General features: G+C 44.5%; 2 protein-coding genes across 2 annotated transcripts; one reads left to right on the forward strand and one right to left on the reverse strand.

Moving 5' to 3' along the window:
- Positions 1-351: 351 nt before the first annotated feature.
- Positions 352-11,214, forward strand: mcmdc2 (minichromosome maintenance domain containing 2; the record flags this gene model as incomplete). Its single annotated transcript, XM_084443584.1, has 14 exons — positions 352-448; positions 683-813; positions 924-983; positions 1,109-1,304; positions 1,889-2,011; positions 2,197-2,298; positions 3,365-3,493; positions 4,186-4,423; positions 4,605-4,810; positions 5,460-5,629; positions 6,287-6,466; positions 6,973-7,115; positions 7,787-7,896; positions 11,048-11,214. The coding sequence occupies 14 exons, from the start codon at positions 352-354 to the stop codon at positions 11,212-11,214; spliced, it is 2,052 nt and encodes a 683-aa protein (XP_084299710.1).
- Positions 11,215-20,786: 9,572 nt separating this feature from the next.
- tcf24 (transcription factor 24) lies at positions 20,787-22,116 on the reverse strand (the record flags this gene model as incomplete). The annotated part of the gene is made up of 2 exons (XM_084443495.1): positions 21,642-22,116; positions 20,787-20,894 (listed from the first exon to the last, which is right to left on the reverse strand). Exons 1-2 carry the CDS (start codon positions 22,101-22,103, stop codon positions 20,787-20,789), a joined length of 570 nt encoding a protein of 189 aa, XP_084299621.1. The 5' UTR covers positions 22,104-22,116.
- Positions 22,117-23,708: the final 1,592 nt, after the last annotated feature.

Genomic DNA, 23,708 nt, shown 5'->3' on the forward strand with positions numbered 1-23,708 from the left:
AGGGGTACAGCTACGGCCGGTTTAGAAGGACGGTAAATGTAGTTCCCATAAACGCAGAGGCCATTTAGGGTTAAGGTTAGGGTTAAGTTCAGTGTTAAATTAAGGTTAGGCTTAGGTATAGTGTTGGGTTAGGGTTAGACCTGGTCCAGGGCGATATCTATACAGATAATCTGTATATCTGTATAGATATCGCCCTGGACCAGGTCTAGGTTAGGGTTAGACCGGTCTCTACGTATATGGGAACTAGCCTTCTACACAGGCCGTAGCTGTAGCCCGTGACGTCCAAGCTTGTCTACCTGCTGGACTCCAGCTGGAGGAGGTGTTTATACTGGCAAATATCATCCCCTCAAAATGGACGACGCGTTATCACTTAAAGAGTCCGTTTTGTCTTATTTAGACAGAAGTGGTGGTCTTCTTAAACTGTCTGAAGACTGCCAGTCATTCAACGGTAGGCTACGTTTGATGAAAGTTAGGTATACCTAGAGCTAGCCAGCTAGTGATCCAGAGGTGACCTAAAGCCTCGCGATACTTTGTTTTTTATCATTATCTGTCATTCAGTGGTTGCCTACGTCCTAGTATCGCGAGGCTTTAGTCTGAATTAGAGCAAACCAGCTGGGCCTTTGGACTGTCATGGCAGACTGAAAGGCTATATAGACCAAACCAAATTGACCTGTCTGTCCAGACCCCAAACAGAGCGAGGCAGTCTACAGGTTTTGCATCAGTGTGAATCCTTCTGATGTGATGGAGTTGGACCCCAGGTTGGGTGACTGTGTCCTCCACGACCCCCTGACAGCCACAACCCTGTTTCAGTCAGTGAGTCTAAATAACCACCTCTCTTCCAGCTACAGTACGTGTCTCAACATGTCTAAATGATAAAAGACATACGGTTCTATTTATTTATTTATTTACTATCCCTCCTTCAGGTTTGTTTTCTAGCAATAAAGACACTTTCTCTCATAGACAAGATACACACAGAAAGCCAGGTAAGCAATTATCACTCATGATTCATGAATGTTCACACAACACAGCCTCAATGCAGTGAGACAGTCTCACGGTAAGCTGGTTCGGTCAGTAACTCAGGCTTTTTACTGTGGGCTCTTTCCTGCAGGTGAATGTGATTCTGAAGCTGACTCACTTGCCTCCGTTTCCTGAATACTCGCTGGATCTCTGCGAGTTCCCTCGTGGATATGGCTCCGTGAGGCCCGTTGCCATGGAGGGCCTTGTGATTGCCATGACGAGGGTCACCAAGTACACCCAGGGCGCCAGGTTCCTCTGTACGGAGGCTGACTGCCCCTGCTCAACAGGTACTGTTGGAGGAAAATGACTCTCTTAATTGGATTTTCCCTATAATACCAGAAAGCACAGTTTCTCAGCTTTCAGCAAGTGTTGGAGTGAGGAATTTTTTAGATTTGTTAGATATTTTTTAAATATTATTAAATATTTGTTAGATATTTTTAAAATGTTGCCGGTGACGTGGTCGTATCGAAAGGGTTAACATCCTTGATCGAAGCTTGTTTGTTTTAGCTAAGAGGTTACTGTGTTAGCAGTCTGAACGCCAGACCCATGAGAGTTATTTCGCTGATACACTACGTAAGCTATGTTACTGCATGCTGCAGATCTCTCTATGGGTCTGGGACAATTCTGGTTTTCAGATCCTGCAATTCATTGGTAGCGCCGGAATCTCGGCGACACCAATCAGTAATGACTTTTGCGATCAGGCGTTCCCACCCATAGATATGCCACGCCCAGTCTAACCTGGGCTAGCGTCTCTCATTTGCTGCTACGAATTGTCACTCTACTACTTCTGTGTTAGTGGTCTTCCAGAATTCTTGAACGCAGTCTCCGCCTCACCCAAAGTAATCTCTCAACTCTACTTTCTCTCCACGAGGCTTCCGCCACATCAGAGTGCACGCCCCTGGGGCCACCGAATCATCCACAGTGAGGAGCGACTTCACCTGTCTCGCCTGCTCCTCTCCCCTTAAAGAGGACCTCAAGTTTCGAGTGCTTGGGGGTGAGAGTGTGGCCTGTCTGTCACGAGCCGTGCCCCCCCCCTTATGTCTGACGAAGATGGTTGGCTTGCTGTGACTCAACTCATGGCTTTGCCTCATATGTCCCAGTTTGATCTGTTGAATAAGACCATTTTTGAGTACCACCATTTTACGTGTTTGTGTGTGTGTTGTAACGTGACTGGAACAGACAAGCAGCTGGTAGAGCTGATTCATGTCAAAGCCCTGGATGTCCTGAGTGTTCGTCCAGAGAGCTCCCTCAGGTACCAGTCTGTGAGCCTGTTTCTCAGGGGTAGGTTCACATATGTGCATTACACCGTGTCCTAACTACACGCGACGCGAGCGAGCATCAGCAACAAAATGCGTTCCATTGCTTTGTTTTCTATTGTTATGTCCTAACTGGACACAAGCGACGCAGCACAACGTTTTAACTGCCCTTTTGACGCTCGCCCTGTTCCTATTTTTCTCCTGTCGCCCGCATTGACAGGCGTTCGTTCTTTAACTGTCTTCAGTTGGGAATATAGACAAATGACGTAACAGAACAGGAAATTTAACGGTTTCAGTTAGGACAGCAAGCATGCAATGTCGCGTTCTGTTGCTCGCGTCGCAAGCAGTTAGGACACGGTGTTACAGTACACTTATCATAATGTCTTTATCATCTTTACACAATCTAGTGGCGGGGATGTAGTACTGTTGAACTGTATGTATGTATACTGTATGTAACTGTATGGTAGATTGGGGAGATATATTTGTACGGTACAAATACATTTTCTAAATGAATCTCACATAGTTGTTTGGGATAAGGATATTTCATAAACCAGGATTAGGCCCTTACTAAAGAATGATAAGCCTACAGTATTTTCTAAGTCAAGCAGTTTATTAAAAGTAAGTCATTTCTCCTTTGCTTTCATAATGACACTTCATTTTAGAGCGCAGTGGGGGAGAGTTCAAATAAACAGAGCTTGGGGTATCCAGCCACCACAGTGCCCCTCAGTGCCCCTCAGGGGGGTATTAGGTGTGCTTGTCCCCTCCAATAACATTGTCCAGCCATTACCCTGGAGAGAGCAGCGATTCTCAGGGCCAGTATTAGCATATTGTGTTGACCCAGTCTTACAGAGGAATTTCATACACAGGTCTCTGGTTACTAAACATATATGTTAATAAGTGTAAGGAACACTCATTAGCTAGTCGCACGACACACACGCACACAGTGGGATCTTTGTTCTGCGAGACTTGCTCGGTGTTGCTCTTGGCAGGGGTGGAGGTGTGCATGTTCTTTAGTGACCGGCAGACAGGACAGAACAACCTCTCTCAAGTGTTATTGAGTGTTATTGTTCTGCTTCCCCCCCGACGTTTAGATGAACTGTGTAACTCGATGAGGATTGGCCGGCTGTACCGAGTGCTGGGCATACCTGCGCACGTGCACCAGTGGCCCAAAGTCACCTGGAGTGTGGAGGCCAATAGCGTTCGACCGTGGGAGCCAGTGTGTAAGGACCCGCTGAGATCAGTTCACATTATACCCTTCTCCTAATCTGACCTGCCTTGCAGCTTCTCTGCATGCAAGCACACACTGGGAAATACCTCCAGTTGGTTCAACTGTCACATTTTCTCACACATTTTCTTACATTACAATGTGGCCTTTTCTGTGTAGCCTAAGTGTGGAATGTTTCCTCCCCAAGAGCTTCCTTATGCTGCATTTAAGCAATAAACCACGAGAGGCCGTGTGTTAACAGCTAGGGGGCGTTGTTAGGTACGACGTGAAGCGGAGTAAAACCCCCCTAGCTGTTATAAAATCACTATAACACACGGCCTCGAGTGGTTTATTGCTTTTATACAACGGTTACTACAGCTATTAGTGTAAAAAAAACACACAGCAATGTAAAATATTAACATTTATTCAAAACGAAGCATCATTCCCTCAATTCCGCCGCGCAAAATAGTTCCCCTAACAAAAGGGTTGCCAAGCAACAACAACAACTACAATGCATTGGATCAAATGGGAGGCGCGTTAATACTGAAAATGGAATGATATGCGGTCCCAGGTGTGTGTTACAAAGTATTTTAACACGGCCTCCAGCCAATCAGAATCAAGAACCAGAACTAACCGTTGTATAATGTGCAGTATCTGTTACCTGATAACCAGCATATAGGCCTACTCTCACCTCCCGCCACCCCACAGACCCGCACAAGATCAGTGCTAACTTCCGGGCTCTGAGGACGGCCACAGCCGGCTCTACCTGGAGCTTCTCGGCCATCGTGGCTAACTCGTTTGGGTCGGCGGTGGTTCCGCCAGGCCTGTACAGCACGCTGAAACTGGGCCTGCTCCTCAGCCTGGTCCAGACCGGAGCAGGCGAGCCAGAGTCTCTTCACTGCCTCGACCTGCTGGCCCTGGCTACCGACACGCTCGTTATAGACAGGTGCATCTACAAGGTCTCCGCTATGCTAGGGAGCGTCTATATGGAAGGTTTGGGTTATTTTAAATACCTCACCTGATCCTGGTGATCTATTCATGTCTGTCTGGATTATATCTCAATTTGATTTGTGTGTGTGTGTGTGTGCGTGTGCGTGCGTGTGTGTCTGCGTGCGTGTGTGCGTCAGGCTGATGACCTACAGTCTGGGCCTGGCAGGGCGCGGTGTCAGACACCAGGCGGCGGGTGAGATGTTTGCGTCTCTGTCCCGGGACGAACACGGGGCGGGCACCGCCAGCGTCCACGCCGGCTCCGCCCTGCTGGCCACCGGGGGGGTGTGCATGCTGGGGGACCTGGGCGGCTACAGGAGGGACAAGATGGACGCCGTACAGACAGGTAGCTACAGCGAGGAGACGATCTATAATCGAGCCTCAGGGCCTCGGTCTCTTCATTGAAGCTACCTGACTTCTTCTATGGTTACCTGTATAGAATATACCTGACTTCTTCTATGGTTACCTGTAAAGAATATACCTGACTTCTTCTATATGATTACCTGTATAGAATATACCTGACTTCTTCTATATGGTTACCTGTATAGAATATACCTGACTTCTTCTATGGTTACCTGTATAGCATATACGTGACTTCTTCTATATGGTTACCTGTATAGAATATACCTGACTTCTTCTATATGATTACCTGTATAGAATATACCTGACTTCTTCTATATGGTTACCTGTATAGAATATATCTGATTTCTTCTATATGGTTACCTGTATAGAATAATCCTGACTTCTTCTATATGGTTACCTGTAGAGAATAATCCTGACTTCTTCTATGGTTAAAGTAAATTGCCAATTTGGTAACTTTTAATGTCTAGCTGCGTACCTAGGACAAGAATGAGGAACTGATTAGTGCTGATAAGATACTGTAAGGACAAGCTATTACAAGAATTCCAATGTACCTGTACTGGTACTGGTTATATATGGCAAGAATAAACGTTGAAATTCTTCTGTTTCTCTGCCGACTCCCCCTCCTCTCTCAGCACTGGAGAGCCGCTCCGTGTCTGTGTTCATCCCAGGGAAGAAGTATGGAGAGGACGCTGACCAGACGCTCTCCTTCCCCCTCCAGTGCAGCTTCTGGGCCCTGGCGGACTCCACAGCCCCCTCCAGGAGGACCGGCAGAGGGGACAGTGCTGTGCTGCTGGGAACAGCGGTCAGTTCATAATGTTACCTCTTAATAGCTCACTGTAAACCTAGGCTTTTTCAACAAGCATGCATTTCAACATTACAGTAATTGTGTACAGTATTTTGGGGAATTTAAAGCTATGTCCTTATTTTTGTAGTCAGATACTTCTAATAGTATGTTAGTTTCTAATGCAATTTCATAATGCGCAAATACAAGGACAATAGAGCTCAACATCGACAAAGACAATGTACTTCAGGTTCATGTGATATCATGCGGAACATGACACAAATGTATTTTTGTAGGTTTTGAGAGGGCAAAACAGTAAGTGTAGACAATTGACTCTCTCTAAAGGAAGTAGTTAATTGCTCCCAGTCAGGGAACAGGCGACCTCCCATCTCAGACCCTGAAAACAGGCCTCACGTTTCCCTCCACGTCCGGATGGATAAGACATGCTAGTGCTGTCATGGTATTAGAAACGCTACTTCCATGTGACTGGGAAGGTCAGAGTGTGGTCTATCAAGGCCGGGTTGCTCAGTTCCGGTTGGTCAGGAGGTCTCGTAACTCCATTCCTCTGGGAGCTCTTCGAATTGTCTTGGTGACGGCCGCCTATCTCTAAACCTCACGCTACGAGGCAGAGCCACCGACACCCTTTAAAGCCAAACGCTGTGTGTGTTACGAGTTCAGGAAATGGGTCCAGTCCCCGCTCAGCTGGCGGAGGCTTTTGGCCTGGTGATCCAATGTCGGGAGATGGGGGGTGAGCAGGCCCTGCTGGCCCAGACGGTACACACCCTGAGACGGGCAGTGCAGCCCGGAGAACCCCTCTACCCATCCTGCATGCAGTTCACCACACAGGACTACAAGGAGGTGAGCCAAACAAACCCTGGGACAAAGTTTACAATGCGTTTAAACACTACAGACGTGCACATAAACCTGGACATGTTTACATAGTAATACTTCATTTCAATTTTATTTGGAAGGGACCATGTGCAATTAAAACATAAATGTAAAAACATTTGATGCATCGCACCAGAGTTAGCCTTAGGCTAATTTGCATCTGCAGTCCCTGTAAACAGGTAACAGATAAAAACAACAAACAGAATAAGTAAAACAAAGTACAATACAGATGACTTAGCATTACATTAAGACACTCACTCTTTCACATTCATCAGTCATAGCAGCACGTCCAGTCACACAACCACACTCATTCACAAACACACCTAACTGATTAGTGATTGCAGTGTTGAGTAGATTTAAGATGACTTTTTAGGTTGGTTTTAAAGCTGCTAAAAGAACCACTAATCTTTATGTCATCAGTAATGGTAATCATGGTAATGGTAATCAGTAATTGACGGCGGTGGTCTGTGCCCCAGCTCCTGGCCCATGCGCGGGGTCTGCAGGTGGAGCTGAGTCCAGGGGCGGAGAAGATGATCCATGGCTACTACATGGCCAGCCGCGCGGTGCGCTCAGACTCAACACACGGTGCCAAGGTGTCTGTGGCCTCCGTCAAACTCCTGTAAGAGCTCCACTACAAGCACTCATAAGACCATTATGATTCGAATACATATAAGTCATACATACGCCTGATATTAGCTCAAGAGAGATCATGCAAATGGTATTAATGCGTTCATCTACTCATGGTGTAATGTCTTCACTGTCCACAAGGTGGTGCCGTCTCCCTGATTTATCACTAACTGTGCAAACCTGACCCCAGAAGACAATTAGTCATGTAGTTTGTCCAAATGTTTGGAAAATCCTTTCAGTATAGTGTCAGATTTGGTGTAAAAATGAACTGTTAAAATAAACCTTTTTTTTTACGTGGAGGGTGCAGTATAAAAGAGGCAAATGGAGTCTTTACTGGGGACCAACAGAGACAGATGCCAGAGCACCAACTGAAACTGCTTTCATGAATTAACTTAGAATAAAATGGGGGTGTTTAATGGAACTTTGCCTGTCGAAGGATAGTGATCTCCCTCTAGAGTTACAAAACAACACTGTACAGATCATATATGGCATTAAATGTTTTCATAACACTACATGGTACATTTGACATCGGACAAAAATATTGAATACATACACTAGCGTATTTCACTGTGCATATGGCCAACAAGACATTCACTGTGTGGTTTTATCTGCCTGTTTTATGAGAAGCTGATAATGGTGTTTGTGTTGTGGTTGTTGCCCCAGGATTTCTCTGGCTGAGGCCCACAGCAAGCTCTCCCTGCGCTGCCGAGTCCTGGAGGAGGACGCTGTGATCGCTGTTCTGCTCTGTGAGAACTCCATCACCCTCAGACATGGTACATACTGGTACATACTGGTACATACTGTAATAGAACTCCATCACCCTCAGACACGGTACATACTGGTACATACTGGTACATACTGGTACATACTGTAATAGAACCCCATCACCCTCAGACATGGTACATACTGGTACATACTGGTACATACTGGTACATACTGTAATAGAACTCCATCACCCTCAGACATGGTACATACTGGTACATACTGGTACATACTGTAATAGAACTCCATCACCCTCAGACATGGTACATACTGTAATAGAACTCCATCACCCTCAGACATGGTACATACTGGTACATACTGGTACATACTGTAATAGAACTCCATCACCCTCAGACATGGTACATACTGTAATAGAACTCCATCACCCTCAGACATGGTACATACTGGTACATACTGGTACATACTGTAATAGAACTCCATCACCCTCAGACATGGTACATACTGGTACATACTGGTACATACTGTAATAGAACTCCATCACCCTCAGACATGGTACATACTGTAATAGAACTCCACCCTCAGACATGGTACATACTGTAATAGAACTCCACCCTCAGACATGGTACATACTGTAATAGAACTCCATCACCCTCAGACATGGTACATACTGGTACATACTGGTACATACTGTAATAGAACTCCATCACCCTCAGACATGGTACATACTGGTACATACTGGTACATACTGTAATAGAACTCCATCACCCTCAGACATGGTACATACTGTAATAGAACTCCACCCTCAGACATGGTACATACTGTAATAGAACTCCACCCTCAGACATGGTACATACTGTAATAGAACTCCATAACCCTCAGACATGGTACATACTGGTACATACTGGTACATACTGTAATAGAACTCCATCACCCTCAGACATGGTACATACTGTAATAGAACTCCATCACCCTCAGACATGGTACATACTGTAATAGAACTCCACCCTCAGACATGGTACATACTGTATTAGAACTCCACCCTCAGACATGGTACATACTGTAATAGAACTCCACCCTCAGACATGGTACATACTGTAATAGAACTCCATCACCATCAGACATGGTACATACTGTAATAGAACTCCACCCTCAGACATGGTACATACTGGTACATACTGTAATAGAACTCCACCCTCAGACATGGTACATACTGGTACATACTGGTACATACTGTAATAGAACTCCATCACCCTCAGACATGGTACATACTGTAATAGAACTCCACCCTCAGACATGGTACATACTGTATTAGAACTCCACCCTCAGACATGGTACATACTGTAATAGAACTCCACCCTCAGACATGGTACATACTGTAATAGAACTCCACCCTCAGACATGGTACATACTGTAATAGAACTCCACCCTCAGACATGGTACATACTGTAATAGAACTCCACCCTCAGACATGGTACATACTGTAATAGAACTCCATCACCCTCAGACATGGTACATACTGTAATAGAACTCCACCCTCAGACATGGTACATACTGTAATAGAACTCCATCACCCTCAGACATGGTACATACTGTAATAGAACTCCACCCTCAGACATGGTACATACTGTAATAGAACTCCACCCTCAGACATGGTACATACTGGTACATCACCCTCAGACATGGTACATACTGTAATAGAACTCCATCACCCTCAGACATGGTACATACTGTAATAGAACTCCACCCTCAGACATGGTACATACTGTAATAGAACTCCACCCTCAGACATGGTACATACTGTAATAGAACTCCATCACCCTCAGACATGGTACATACTGTAATAGAACTCCACCCTCAGACATGGTACATACTGTAATAGAACTCCACCCTCAGACATGGTACATACTGTAATAGAACTCCACCCTCAGACATGGTACATACTGGTACATCACCCTCAGACATGGTACATACTGTAATAGAACTCCATCACCCTCAGACATGGTACATACTGTAATAGAACTCCACCCTCAGACATGGTACATACTGTAATAGAACTCCACCCTCAGACATGGTACATACTGGTACATCACCCTCAGACATGGTACATACTGTAATAGAACTCCATCACCCTCAGACATGGTACATACTGTAATAGAACTCCACCCTCAGACATGGTACATACTGGTACATACTGTAATAGAACTCCATCACCCTCAGACACGGTACATACTGTAATAGAACTCCACCCTCAGACATGGTACATACTGTAATAGAACTCCACCCTCAGACACGGTACATACTGTAATAGAACTCCACCCTCAGACACGGTACATACTGTAATAGAACCCCACCCTCAGACATGGTACATACTGTAATAGAACTCCACCCTCAGACATGGTACATACTGTAATAGAACCCCACCCTCAGACATGGTACATACTGTAATAGAACTCCACCCTCAGACATGGTACATACTGTAATAGAACCCCACCCTCAGACATGGTACATACTGTAATAGAACTCCACCCTCAGACATGGTACATACTGTAATAGAACCCCACCCTCAGACATGGTACATACTGTAATAGAACTCCACCCTCAGACATGGTACATACTGTAATAGAACTCCACCCTCAGACATGGTACATACTGTCATATACAGATTACACAACCTCCTTGGGTACAACACATGTAGCTTGGCAGCATGTCTTAATAAAATATATAGATAACCCCTTTTGGCTTCATATTGCTACACATTGCACTAGAGATGCAACTGCTGGTGGCACTGGTTGTTATTGAAGGCTTTACTGACGATGCATGGGATGTCGTTGGTTCACTTACTTTTGAAAAATGTACTTATGCTTTGGATACAAGCATCTGCCAAATGACTAAGATGTAAATGGAGCAGACATCAAGTCTGTGGCTAATCCTAAAAATGAAGGTTTCAGAGAGCGTATTAGTAACCTTTAAGTGCTACACAGCTAATATTTCTCTCACATGGCCTTCCTCCAAATCACATAAAACCTCACAGAAAGCCTATATGAGGCTTGGCTAGTTCTAATAAGTCTTAAGACAATCCTATAGTCTAGGATATGCACTCGACTGGCCACACAAGGTAGACATGCTGTCCAGTTAGAGAGCTATATGAAGGCCAAGCTCAGTCTTAAGGGTTTGTCTGGGGACTCTGTCCTCGTCCTACAGGGGCCTCTGCCCTCGTTATCCCTCCCGACGCCACGTTTCCCTGTGACCTGAGTGATCTGGAGGCCCTGCGCTGCCGAGACCTGGCCCTGGAGCAGCTGCAGCAGAGCATCCTGCACTTCATCTACGCCCACGCCCCCGGAGCACACGGATACATCACCGAGGAGTAGAGCACCACCCTGCAGACGCCGCCATTTTAGCTCACAACATGGAGGCTACATACAGGTGTGGAATGCATCTGCTGGTTATAGCTGCCATCAATGTTTGCTGTACAATTGTTTTTTAATACAAAACTGCATATTCTTTATTTAGCAAAATATTAAATTGTGATCTGAAATTATAAAAGTATATTGAAATCATTTAAAACAACTTTTAATTAAGTCATGACTTTTAATGTAAAAATCATCAGCTCCAGGCGCCTCATAATGCAAAACTTTATTTACAGAGAACACATCTTTCGCCTGTGGTGACACATACAGGATTGACTTGATTACATTTCAAAAGGAAAGCAACAATAAGCAACTCTGCTCAGGTTGTCAATCAGGCTACAGCAAGAAATGACTCAAACCTGTAGATGACAGCAGGGAGCGTAGGAGTGAAGATTTATGCTACAGACAAAGGCCCAATCCCAATACCCCCCCTTAGCCCTAGCCCGATGTGTGAACATGCTTCCTGGCTGTACAATTTATTAATCTGTCTGGTTGTATTCTGATATATCCGCTATAATAATAGTAATCATACTATAGAGGTGGAGGGTGACGTGGGGAGGGCGGAAGAGTTCAACTTGTTTTTCAACAGGTTTGACAATGCCCCTTCCCCCTCTCCCTCCTCCTCGCTGGATACATCACAGCCCCCACAGTCCACCTGTCACCCCACTCCTTCCACATCTTTCACTGCGGACCAGGTGGGCAGGGAACTTGGAAGGCTGCGCCCCGATAAGGCTGCCGGTCCAGATGGTGTGAGCCCCAGGGTCCTGAAGGACTGTGCCAGACAGCTCCAGGGAATACTCCAGCTCATCTTTAACATGAGCTTGAGACTGGAGAGGACCCCTGAGCTCTGGAAAACATCCTGCCTGGTCCCGGTGCCGAAGAAAGGCAACAGCAGCACCCCCAACGACGTCAGACCTGTGGCCCTCACCTCCCACATCATGAAGACCCTGGAGCGGCTCCTCCTAGGTGTTCTGAGGCCACAGGTCAGATCCTCGTTGGACCCCCTACAATTTGCTTACCAGCATAATATCGGGGTGGAAGATGCAGTCAACTACCTGCTCCATAGGGCCTACTCTCACCTAGACAGGCCGGGAGGCGCTGTGAGGATCATGTTCTTTGATTTCTCCAGCGCCTTCAATACCATCCAGCCTCAACTGCTAGGTGAGAAGCTCAAGGCGATGGATGTTGACTGCTCCCTGGTATCCTGGATTGTGGACTACCTGTCTGGGAGGCCACAGTACGTCAGGCTACGGGACTGTGTCTCCAGGACTCTGGTGAGCAACACAGGGGCCCCACAGGGAACTGTCCTCTCTCCCTTCCTGTTCACTCTGTACACCTCTGACTTCACCTACAACTCAGTCAGTCCATCTTCAGAAATTCTCTGATGATTCTGTAGTAATGGGGTGTATCAGAGATGGGCAGGAGGGGGAGTACAGAAACATGATTAACAACTTTGTGGAGTGGTGTGAGGACAACCACCTCCAGCTAAACAACTCCAAGACAATGGAGATGGTGGTGGACTTGAGGAAGAACAGGCCTCCCCTACCAGTGACCATCAGGGGGGAGGATGTGGAGGTGGTCCAGTCTGTTACGTCCCCTACTCAGATGTAATAATAAAGGTGTAAAGGTGTAATAACTAGGGGGGAGAGGGGAACGCAACAGCCTGTGTCTAGCCCCACCGGGCCGATGTAACAAGACAGTACTAGGTGAGGGAGTGCTGGGGGAACCAGGCAGGGAAAACCAAAGATAACGTTCGTCACTAAAAAATGTTTTATTACCAACACAACAAATGACAATGAACAGAAAACACCACAACGACGACAAAACCACAAAGGGGGAAATAAATGAATTAAGAGGGCAGGTGATAAGGGACCTAGGGAGAAGGACTGTGAACGGTGCCACTAAGAAGCACGGCCCTACCTTCCCTACACCTCTACCCTATAGACCCTAACACAGCCCTACCTTCCCTACACCTCCACCCTATAGACCCTAACACTATCTAACTGAAAACAGAACTAGAGGCCCTAACTAGCTATCTATCTAAACCTAAACCGGAACCTTACCTACCTGCTACAAAAAGACGTGGCACCCGCTCACTCTTACCTAGTGTGTTTAACAGAGGGTTACCTACGTGGTGAAAATGTATACCCCAGGGTATCTTACCTAAAGCCCTTCTCCCAGGAGCGGAAGAACAAGGGGAGATAACAAATCACAGTTAACCCAAACACAACTAGAACTAAGGTAGGTAGGTTGTCAAACAGAAGTACACAAACAATAGGCTTTAAGAAAATTAAGGTCAAACAACATCACAATCACATACAACATACCCCTCTGTCTCTCTCTAACCAACAGGGAACACAGACACACATATATATATGGGGAAGGCCGCCTGCTGATTGGGCAGGAGATGATTGGGGAGTTGATTGCTGATGGCAGCCAGGTGGTAGCAGTGGCAGCCAGGAGGATGGCAGGAGACAATAATTGACAGGACGAATGACAAGGGAGGATGCACACAGCATGGACAGACACCTGGGGGAGACAAACATGAACAGTAACAAAGCACAGGACAGACACAATACGTAACACAGTCTTACAGGTATCTTGGGGTACACCTGAATGACAAACTTGACTGGTCCACCAACACAGAGGCTCTCTACAAGAAGAGCCAGAGCCGCCTGTTCTTCCTGAGGAGACTGCGGTCCTTTAATGTCTGCAGCAAAATGCTGCAGATGTTTTACAGCTCCGTGGTGGCCGGCGCCCTCTTGTACGGCGTTGTTTGCTGGGGAGGAGCCATCAAGGACAAGGAGGCGGGCCGGCTCACTAAGGTGATCAAAAAAGCCGGCTCGATCCTCGGTCTGCAGTTGGACTCACTGGTGGAGGTGGCTGAGAGGAGGACCCTGAAGAAGGTTCTATCAATCATGGACAACCCACAGCACCCACTACACCAGTCACTGATGGCACACAGGAGCACTCTCACTTTCAGTAACAGTCTCACCACCATGCACTGCAGAACAGAACGCTTGAGGAAGTCCTTCCTCCCAACAGCCATTAGACTATTCAACTCCACACAATCTGGGCGTGGCCACAGGGACTGCACTTATTAATAACGCACCATTATGACACTATGGCTTTTAACTGGAGATCACTTGGTGTACAACACATCCATTGTTTTTAACAACGTACATGTCTGATGTTTTTGGTCTGTCCTTATCTTGTATGTTTCTATATGTGTATTGTTGTCTTGTGTTGTTTTTATGGCTGTTTTATGAGCTACGTGGCATTTTAATTTCCTTCGGGATAAATAAAGTGAATCAAATCAAATCAAAAGCATGAGCTGGGGCACCATATTGCCAACTGTGTGGACAGAAGCTCAGTGAACCCAGATGATTTGGGCAGTGCTGAGATGCAGATGCAAGTGGCAGGTCCCCGTCAGCACCTGGACCAACCCCGTCAGCACCTGGACCAACCACATCAGCAGTGAGGATTGGGATAAAGAAGCTGACGATGTTGCCTCTACCCCTTTTGTATGGGGTGTGTCCACATCACTGTTAATCAGATCAGGCCTGAGGAAAGAAGCAGGACAAACGTTGCACATGGACTCCGGACTCCAAGAACTCGGCCCTGGAAATTCTTCCAATGAACAATGAGGCCGGAAACCAGTGACCAATCAGAGACCGGTGGAGCACATGCATGGAACTTGCGCCAAAGTGTTTCTCTTCTGTAGCGAAACCAATGCTTCTCTATAAGACAAATAAACATTTTAATCACAGACACGTTTTACAGTGAGTTCAGGTTCAGTTAGGATTTAAGAATGCAATCTGTGGTGTCAGAAATACTGCAACTGCATGTAACGATTCTGTTTTTGATCATCTTCATGGTTGTTTAGTGGTTTGACAGTGTGTGTGTGACATTTCCAGTTTGTTTTGCTGTATATAAAGTGCTATTAAAGATCAATCTGGTGTGCGGTGAGTAAAAAAAAAAAAAGGGTGGTTGTAGGGGGCAGTGTCTGGGAGGGGTAGTGGGCAGTGTCTGGGGGGGGGGGGGTGTAGGGGGCAAGGTTGGAGTCCAGACGAGAAAAGTGTCTACTCTCAATTTGGTCGGACGAAAATATTCAAGCACAAACAGGATGTGACGTTCGATTGTCAGCTGGACAGAGTCGATCGGATCTCAAACGGATCGGATTGAAGATACTCGAAACGCATATTAATGCCAGGTGTAAATGTAATCAGGCTAAATCATTATCTAGATCCGTTCTGAAGGGCCACTACCTAGTCGAGGGCACTCAAACTAGGGGCTAGGGCTAAGAGGAAGTATTGGGATTGGGCCAAAACACAATATTTAGCTTTAGATTATTATTTTTTTACACAAAGGTCAAGCGAGGGTGGGTTTGTCAATGACCCCGCCGATATTAAGAGCAAAGCGGCCGATGGCCAACACAATGCCAGCTGCCATATCTAAACCCTGGGTGAGGACACCTTCCTTCAGTACTAAATTGCACTGCAAATTTGTGGTAAACGGTTTTTGAACTAGTATTTCTGGGGTGTGTCAACACTGCCAGAAGCAACATCAACAGCCAGAGTTGACTTCTTATCCATCAGTCTTCACTGCAGGCCAGACAACCCTGTGAGGAAACGGACAACAAAAAAAGTCAAGTTCTGCAATAGTAGTGCACAGAAATAGGCAGCGGTTGGCTGGAAATTCAGGAAGTCAAGTCTCAGCACCCCATTTAGTCTGATGGGTAAACGGCAAAACTGAACTCATCATTATTCCAGATATCATTAACATTAAGGTCAAATAATATCAAGCTTTGATTCATTTAATAAACTAGAATTAAAATCTGTTCCAAGTCACATTACAAAGAAAACCTTACCTTATGTTTGAAACCTTCAGTTCCTGCATCGGCTGAGTGAACCTAGTGGGTAAAGAACAGGTTAGTAGAGGATTGTGGAAGTATTATCTAGAATCCTTGGCCAGTGGATATACAGGTAGTTCAGCTAGTCACAGTCTCAACACATTTTGGTCAGATGGGTAAACGGCAAATGTGAAATCATCATAACTCCCATGTAACTGATCAAAGTGTAAAAAACTATTCATCAGACTCACCATTGATCCAGCTTAACATCAGCTATCCCCATTGAGATTCTTCAGTACCATGCCAGCTGCTCTGATCTGAGGAGAAAAACACTGTTAATCTGATGATATTACTAGTTATTTCACTGTGAATTGCATGGGGCAGCTTTAGTCTGAAATCATGCTGGTCATTCAAGTTGTCAGTCTCAACACCCCATAATAGTCAGATGGGTAAATGACAAAAATGTGAGATCATTGTTCCTGCAGTTACTGGCAGCAGCACAATACGAGATCTCGGGTGGGGGATGGACTTACCTCAACGTAAACAACTGCTGATCCTGCACCAGCCACAAGTCTGAGACCTGAGGAAACATGGGAAGAAAATTAAATACAGAAATTAACTCTTTGCAATAAGTAGCATTTAATGAGGTTGGCTTCCGATCACGGGATGGTCAGTGTGTATGAATCTGGAGATTCAGTAAGTCACAGCATCAGCACCCTATTAATAGTCTGATGGGTAAACGGCAAAATGTGATGTCATCACTACTCCGGGAGCATCACTGACCAGCAGAGCAGAGATCTCGGGTGGGGGATGGACTTACCTCAACGTAAACAACTGCTGATCCTGCACCAGCCACAAGTCTGAGACCTGAGGAAACATGGGAAGAAATTTTAATTTTTGCAATAAGTACCATTTAATGAGGTTGGCTTCCGATCACGGGATGGTCAGTGTGTATCAATCTGGAGATTCAGTAAGTCACAGCATCAGCACCCTACTTATAGTCTGATGGGTAAACGGCAAAATGTGATGTCATCACTACTCCGGGAGCATCACTGACCAGCAGAGCACCGCAGCAGAGCCCAAGTCAGGCCAGGCTTACCTCGGTATATCAGACAGGTCAACATCTGGCCCCTCCAATCCTCCTCAGAATATCCATGAAACCTGCAGGAGAATTCCACTTATTTTAAGGAACAAGATAGGGTTGAGCGTGCAATACATACTCACACTTCTATGACTTGCTGGGAATCAGGTAGTCACAGTGTCAACACCCCAATATGGTCAGATGGGTAAACGGCAAATGTGAATTCATCACAACTCCAGCTGTCAAATTGTATTACTGAGATACTCAACGCTAAGCATACTGTACCTCCATTTCACACCAGGAACTTCAGCTAGGATTGCATTCCACCATCCCATCCGACAGGAGACAAGTTACCTGCATGAAAAGAATCTGGTTGAGCATAGGTGACTTGATGAATGAGTACGGACTATCGTTTTCAGGGATGGGCTGACTGACGGTCAGTACTTCTATTACCCACAAGCCCCACTGTGGCCATTGAGCGTTGCGTTGAATGTGCATTGCGTCAGAAATTGCCATCAGCCAGGGAATGTCACGTTAGAAATCATTGTAAGATGCTCTGCTAATTATGTTGTCATCATTGCCTCGAGTCCGATGGCTGCATCCATTCCAGGAAAAAACATTGAGGTTAAATTTTTGATGCAGAACACATGCGTCCCCTGACGTCTAGTGCATTAGAGTCCAAGACTACTTTGTCACATGTAATGTACAGTGTAGTCAGTGAAATGTTGCTGCCGACTCCAAGATTATGCTCTACAGAGAATATGCTCTACAGAGAATTAACTCTACAAGTTAAAAATGTAAAGATTGCCCAAGTACCATTTCTATACAGTACAAAGATAAGGGTATGAAAAAGATGTTAAAATAATGAGATAAGATTGTATATTGATTTTTTTTCTGGTTTAGGCCATTCAGTGTCATTAAATAAAATTCACAGGCTATTAAATTACCGATTAATTAAAAGTAAGTAAGTTCTTTAATGTCATTCACTACCAAGTTGTCTACATTAATGGTTATAGTTACAATACATCACCTCAAATTGTCACTATTCAAGGGTAGCAGTTGGCTACAGTGCATTTTTCGTAATTCGTAGCTTAATGAACAAAGGTTTCTTTCCGCATCATCATAACTCGCGCGGTCTGTGGAGCAGGTAGACCGGGACGTTGACGTGACACAGGTAGTGTAGCTGGCTAGTACACATCTCCATCTAACTAATTGGCCTTATGAACAAGAGAGGCGATGGATTTCCTGCTCGCATGGATAAGCTGTACTTAAGGGATAACCAATGTGTTCGATGCAGATGACTGATGAACTCAAGGGCAGAGGTCACGTGTAAACCAGCCTGGGAGCACGCCCGGCCCCACTGAAGCCTCTCCGGGAGGGTTCAACATCAGGTCACGACCTATAACATGGCCTTACCCGCTGGAGGGGCCCCGGCGTCCCCAGTGGAGTAATTGGGAGCCCTGACCTCCCACTCCTCTAACCCGCTCGCCATGGTCACCCAGTGGACAGAACTAATACACGCTAAGATGACACCTGGGTAATCCATCATGGTAACGGGACAAGCGACTGCCAAACATGATTTATGGCAATATTGCGGAGACGTTTGAACAAAAGCTATCGATTGAACATTATACTTTTGGGTCGACTGTTCCCTTCACTTCCATCAACTCGTTATGTAACTTTACGTGTGACTCGTTTCTAGACTCGAACTGATTGATTGATTGCTTTACTTCAGTATGAACTGCATCGACTACAAATACTGCATCGACTACAAATACTGCATCGACTACAAATACTGCATCGACTACAAATACTGCATTGACTACAAATACTGCATTGACTACAAATACTGCATTGACTACAAATACTGCAGCGTTCGGTCATCACAGCCATGCATGCACCACGTGTCTGCACCACGTGTCTGGACCTGCTAGATAGCTCATTTTGCAGGATGGCTTTTTAACTAGCTATATATATATATATATATACACATATATTTGAGGGAGCCATTGGAACAATAAAAAAAAATATATATATATTATAAATTATTATATTATTATTATTATTATAAATTATGGCGCCATCAAAATAAATAAAAATAATAGAAAACGCATTTCATTATTTAGTTTGCATGGGCTAGCATTGAACTGTAATCGTTCTTCTAGGTAGGTAACTATCTTATGAGCGTTAGGCTGGAACCCGAACCAACTAGTCAGACATTGAGTTCCCATAGCGGCTCATAGCAGTTTTCAGACTATATGAAACAGTCGCAAATGCAGAACGAGTTCCAACAATAAGCTACACAGACCTGCCTACATAGATCGTTATTCGGTACCTACCATTTGATAAAGGCAAATGAATATTCGGGCTCTTATTGAAGTCTTCATGTTGAGAGAGGGAGAGCACACGTGCCACGCTGCCTGCTGGAAGAGAGAGAGAGAGAGGGTCCTGCTGTCTTTCTACTGACATGCGCACTGCCACTGGGCCGTCTTGAGCACTGCCTGAACTAAAATAAGCATGAAAATAGGACACAGGTGGGTTTTCCCCAAAAGGTTGTATGTTGTATGTTATTTTTGATGTACATTTTCTACACATTTAAAAACGCCACGCTGACAACTACGATAAGCAGTGCCGCAACCTGCGTCAAATCTGCAATGCAACACAAAGCGCTTGATAAAAGTGCTTAAACTCCTCATCGTGCTATTTGAAGTAGGCTATAGTTGCAGATTGTAGAATTTGGTTGGACTTGACAACTTACAGATGAATTAATGAAGTTATCTAGGCTAATTATTATAAAATAATAAATGGAAAAAAATCTTGCAAAAGTTCGTTTTCATTAACAAAGCGGTCCAATTAAACATCAGCAGCAGATCAACGAAGGACATTTCATTTGGCTTAGACAAGCTATTTTGTACGTTTTATTTGCAAATACCGGTTATGCCTAATAATTTCCATATGCTTAACGATAATTTAATTCCCATAGTGTAATATGATTGATATAGACGTAGTAAATATATATTCGGAAATTAGAAGTCTATAGACCAATTAATTTTATTTACAACAGACATGTCTTTATTTCCTCAATCACATCAACAACTATACATGTACAGTAAAGAACAGGAGATGAAGAGGCTTCTACCATTGTGGAAATTCTGACAATCCACTTCACATGACAGATGTTAAGTTATTCACACATGCATTTAGTGCAAATGTTCTGAAAGTGCATAGCCAACAACTCAAGCATGACGGCTCCCCAACACACGGAATTTCTAGGCTACATGTATACTACCTCGGACAAGTACAGAACTGCAGAACGCAGAGCAGAAATGCGCAGGTCAAATGCAGAGAAACAATTGTTTTTTTCAAATTCTATACATGATCATATAATATATTAATTTACAATGTATTCATAAAATGGGGAGTTTATGACAAGGTTTCTGGGGATGTAGGCTAATCATCATTGGGCTATTGAAAGACGCAAGATCTCAGGCTCAGCTATTGGAGAGCAGGCAAAGGCCCCACTGCAGGTTACGGACTCAGGCCATGCAGTAGGGACAATTTATTTTTAAAAAGATATTAGTTGTTATGCAGTCGACGGATTTATGACTGTGAAGTCGACGATGATGCGCCTTGATTCTCCGGTTGATTTGAATTAGTCAGGAATTGTCCGGTGGCTCCGATGTACAATCTGGATCTCATTGGCCACTTCTGTGAAGACAAAATGAGTAAATGATTATATATTAATTAGGAGATTGACTCATGATAAACGAACATAGATTATACGCCCCCATGTTCAAAGTATAGCCTATAAAAGGTATTATCCATTGTAACAATATAAAAACCCTCTTCTGTAATAGTCTACAACCCCCATCAGGTCCGTGTGGGTTCATAGAACTCTTTAGGGATCCAAACAGCACCGGGTTCTATCTAGAACCCTTTTTCCCAGAGAGTTATTTTATTGTCACAAAATGTTCTGAGTGTATTCCCTGAAAATAAAACTGTTGTGTTGTAGTGTTAGGCCTTCTAACCCTAACCCTTCTATCATAATGCTGCAAAATGAAATACATTAAAATATATCATGTACACGTCACCTGGTGATTTTTATTGTCTTTATTAGTCCATCAATATAAAAAGAATAATAATTAAAAGCATTATCATGTAAGCCTATACAATAGGCCTACATTATACCCCCATACCATTATTAATACAAGATTCAAGATTTATTTATTTGTCACATGTAGTGTAGGCCTATGTGTACGGTTAAAGAGAAATGTTGCTATTGTTTTATTATTAATCTAATAGTAATAGGACCTAGACCTACTACAACAATTATTGTTGGTGTCTGTCTAATTATTAATAATCTCTAGCCTGATAACAGTCAGGTAGCCAGGCTGAGACCTTCTGTGCATTCTCTCATTTTAATACCATGCGATGTTTGTGCTCAGTGTTACTCACTTTCACGGGGTGCAGGTATCCATCTCCTTTCAGGGACTGTAACGCCTCCGTTTGTTTAGTGCTCTCTGCTTCCTCCATGCCCTCCTCTTGCAGTGTTCTAGTCAGATGGGCAATGTATGTGGTGGCCAAAATCAACACATCGAGTTTAGACAGTTTTGTGTCGGGTGGAACCGACGGAAGAGTCCTCTGGAGCTCCAGGAACGCGTGTCTCAGGGTCTGCACTCGACTCCGCTCCCGCGCTGCGTTGGCTGCCGCTGGCCGACCCCTTCCACCCAGCCCACCGGGCCCACCGAGCCCACCGGCCGGGACCACCCTGGAGCGCTGCACGGCCTCCGGACGACGACTGTCGGTGGTCAGCATGTCAGGACTGGGGCTGGAGCTCGGGCTGGATGTGGGGCTCTCATCCATAACTGTCACTGGGCCATTTCCACTATCCATGCGGATCGTCTGTCTTCCAACCATTGGGAGCACTTACAAACCTGAAAAGTGATTATGTCTTAGTGAGGAAGGCTATAGGCTACATTCCACTTATTCACCAAGAACATTGAAAATACAATGACAGCAATTGAATGCGATGTTTGCTATTGAGATATATAGGCCTGCTGCATATAATCTGTGAGGAAATAAATAAAATAAATACAAAATATATACTGACACATTGCTCATGCAAATCTGTACAATATATTTAGGCTATAGGCTTTGTTTTGACCATGCAGTTTCATTCATAAAATGTGCAAGCCTGAGAGCTGTCATGCATTGTGTGAATACTGGACAAATTAAAAGTGCACATTAATAAAATGTTATCCTGCCATCAGACACTGTCTTAAACTTGTGCAACATTAAATTAATTAGATTGAAATGTTTAAATTAATTTTGGGGTGAATGCAACCCAAGATATAGGCTAGATTATAATTTACAATTTAACCAACAATCAAACATAAGATAAAGTTGTGAAATGGCATAGCCAAATACATTATTGTTTGACCTACTTCCCTTTAGATGTCGGCTACAGTATAATTACAGAGACAAATCTAAGTGTGTTTTATTGCACAGGGAAATAACCATATCCGTGAAGAAAATTATTTTTCTATGCTTACCTTGTAATTTCCTCAAAAGCGCCGTCTTGAGAAACGACATGAAGCCAATGCAACTGGCTATAGTGCAAACTTTGCTGCTGCCCCGCAGTAGGGCTACAGAGTCAAATAATCTCGTTCAAGGTTCCTGCTCCAACGCCTGATAATCCTTATAAAGAGCCGCGTCTGGCGGAGGAAGGTGCGCAATGGTCCCTGTCCGGGCGTGGAGACCTCACCTGTGTGCGTTAAGTCTCAGGAGTAGCTCATTTATTGGATACACAAAGCGCAGACAACTCTTTCACTCCGGAGTAATTAATCACAAGCCCATAAGACTCTCTGGCAGTGGGAGGCTCTGCGCTGTTCCCTTTCCTAACTTATTTCTGTCTGAGGGGAGCTGAGAGAGCCGTTTTCAACGCCAGAGGCAGCATTTTTTCCCCTCGGATTTTTATACCCTTGGTACTAACCTGAGTAGACCTACTTTCGTATCAAGTCAGTTACATTTATGTTATTAAATTGCATTATTTTGGGTGAACTATGGGCCGATTGTAATGCCTTATCTGCTCATTTATTGCTTTCACCATAACTAAAAGACCAGCTATGCCATGCGTAAACACTGCTCAAATGTGTGCAGCAGACCATGAAGACAAGATGACAAGGGTAAGGTGATATGCAAAATATGTGACTAATTACACGGGTGTCTTGAGTTGCAGGTCGCAAAACAGTCTCATTTACTGAGGAACAGCTAATAAATAAACTCTAAACAGTGCAATCAACAGGCAGGCATGAGGAAATTCTTGTGAGACTCATAAATTAATCACTCTGATTTCCAGTGTCCGCAAACGGAGATGTCGGTAAATTAATGAAAGGAATTATTCATAACATGTATATCCTCAGACTGTTCTTAATAAACATTGTTTTTGTAAGGATGGAGTAACAGTATCGCTCCGGGCCACTCATTATGAGGCAAAGCAAAGAAGGTTAAGTAAGCTTCATT

Source organism: Borostomias antarcticus (assembly GCF_949987555.1).
Source record: "Borostomias antarcticus genome assembly, chromosome: 9".
Taxonomy (NCBI): Eukaryota; Metazoa; Chordata; class Actinopteri; order Stomiiformes; family Stomiidae; genus Borostomias; species Borostomias antarcticus.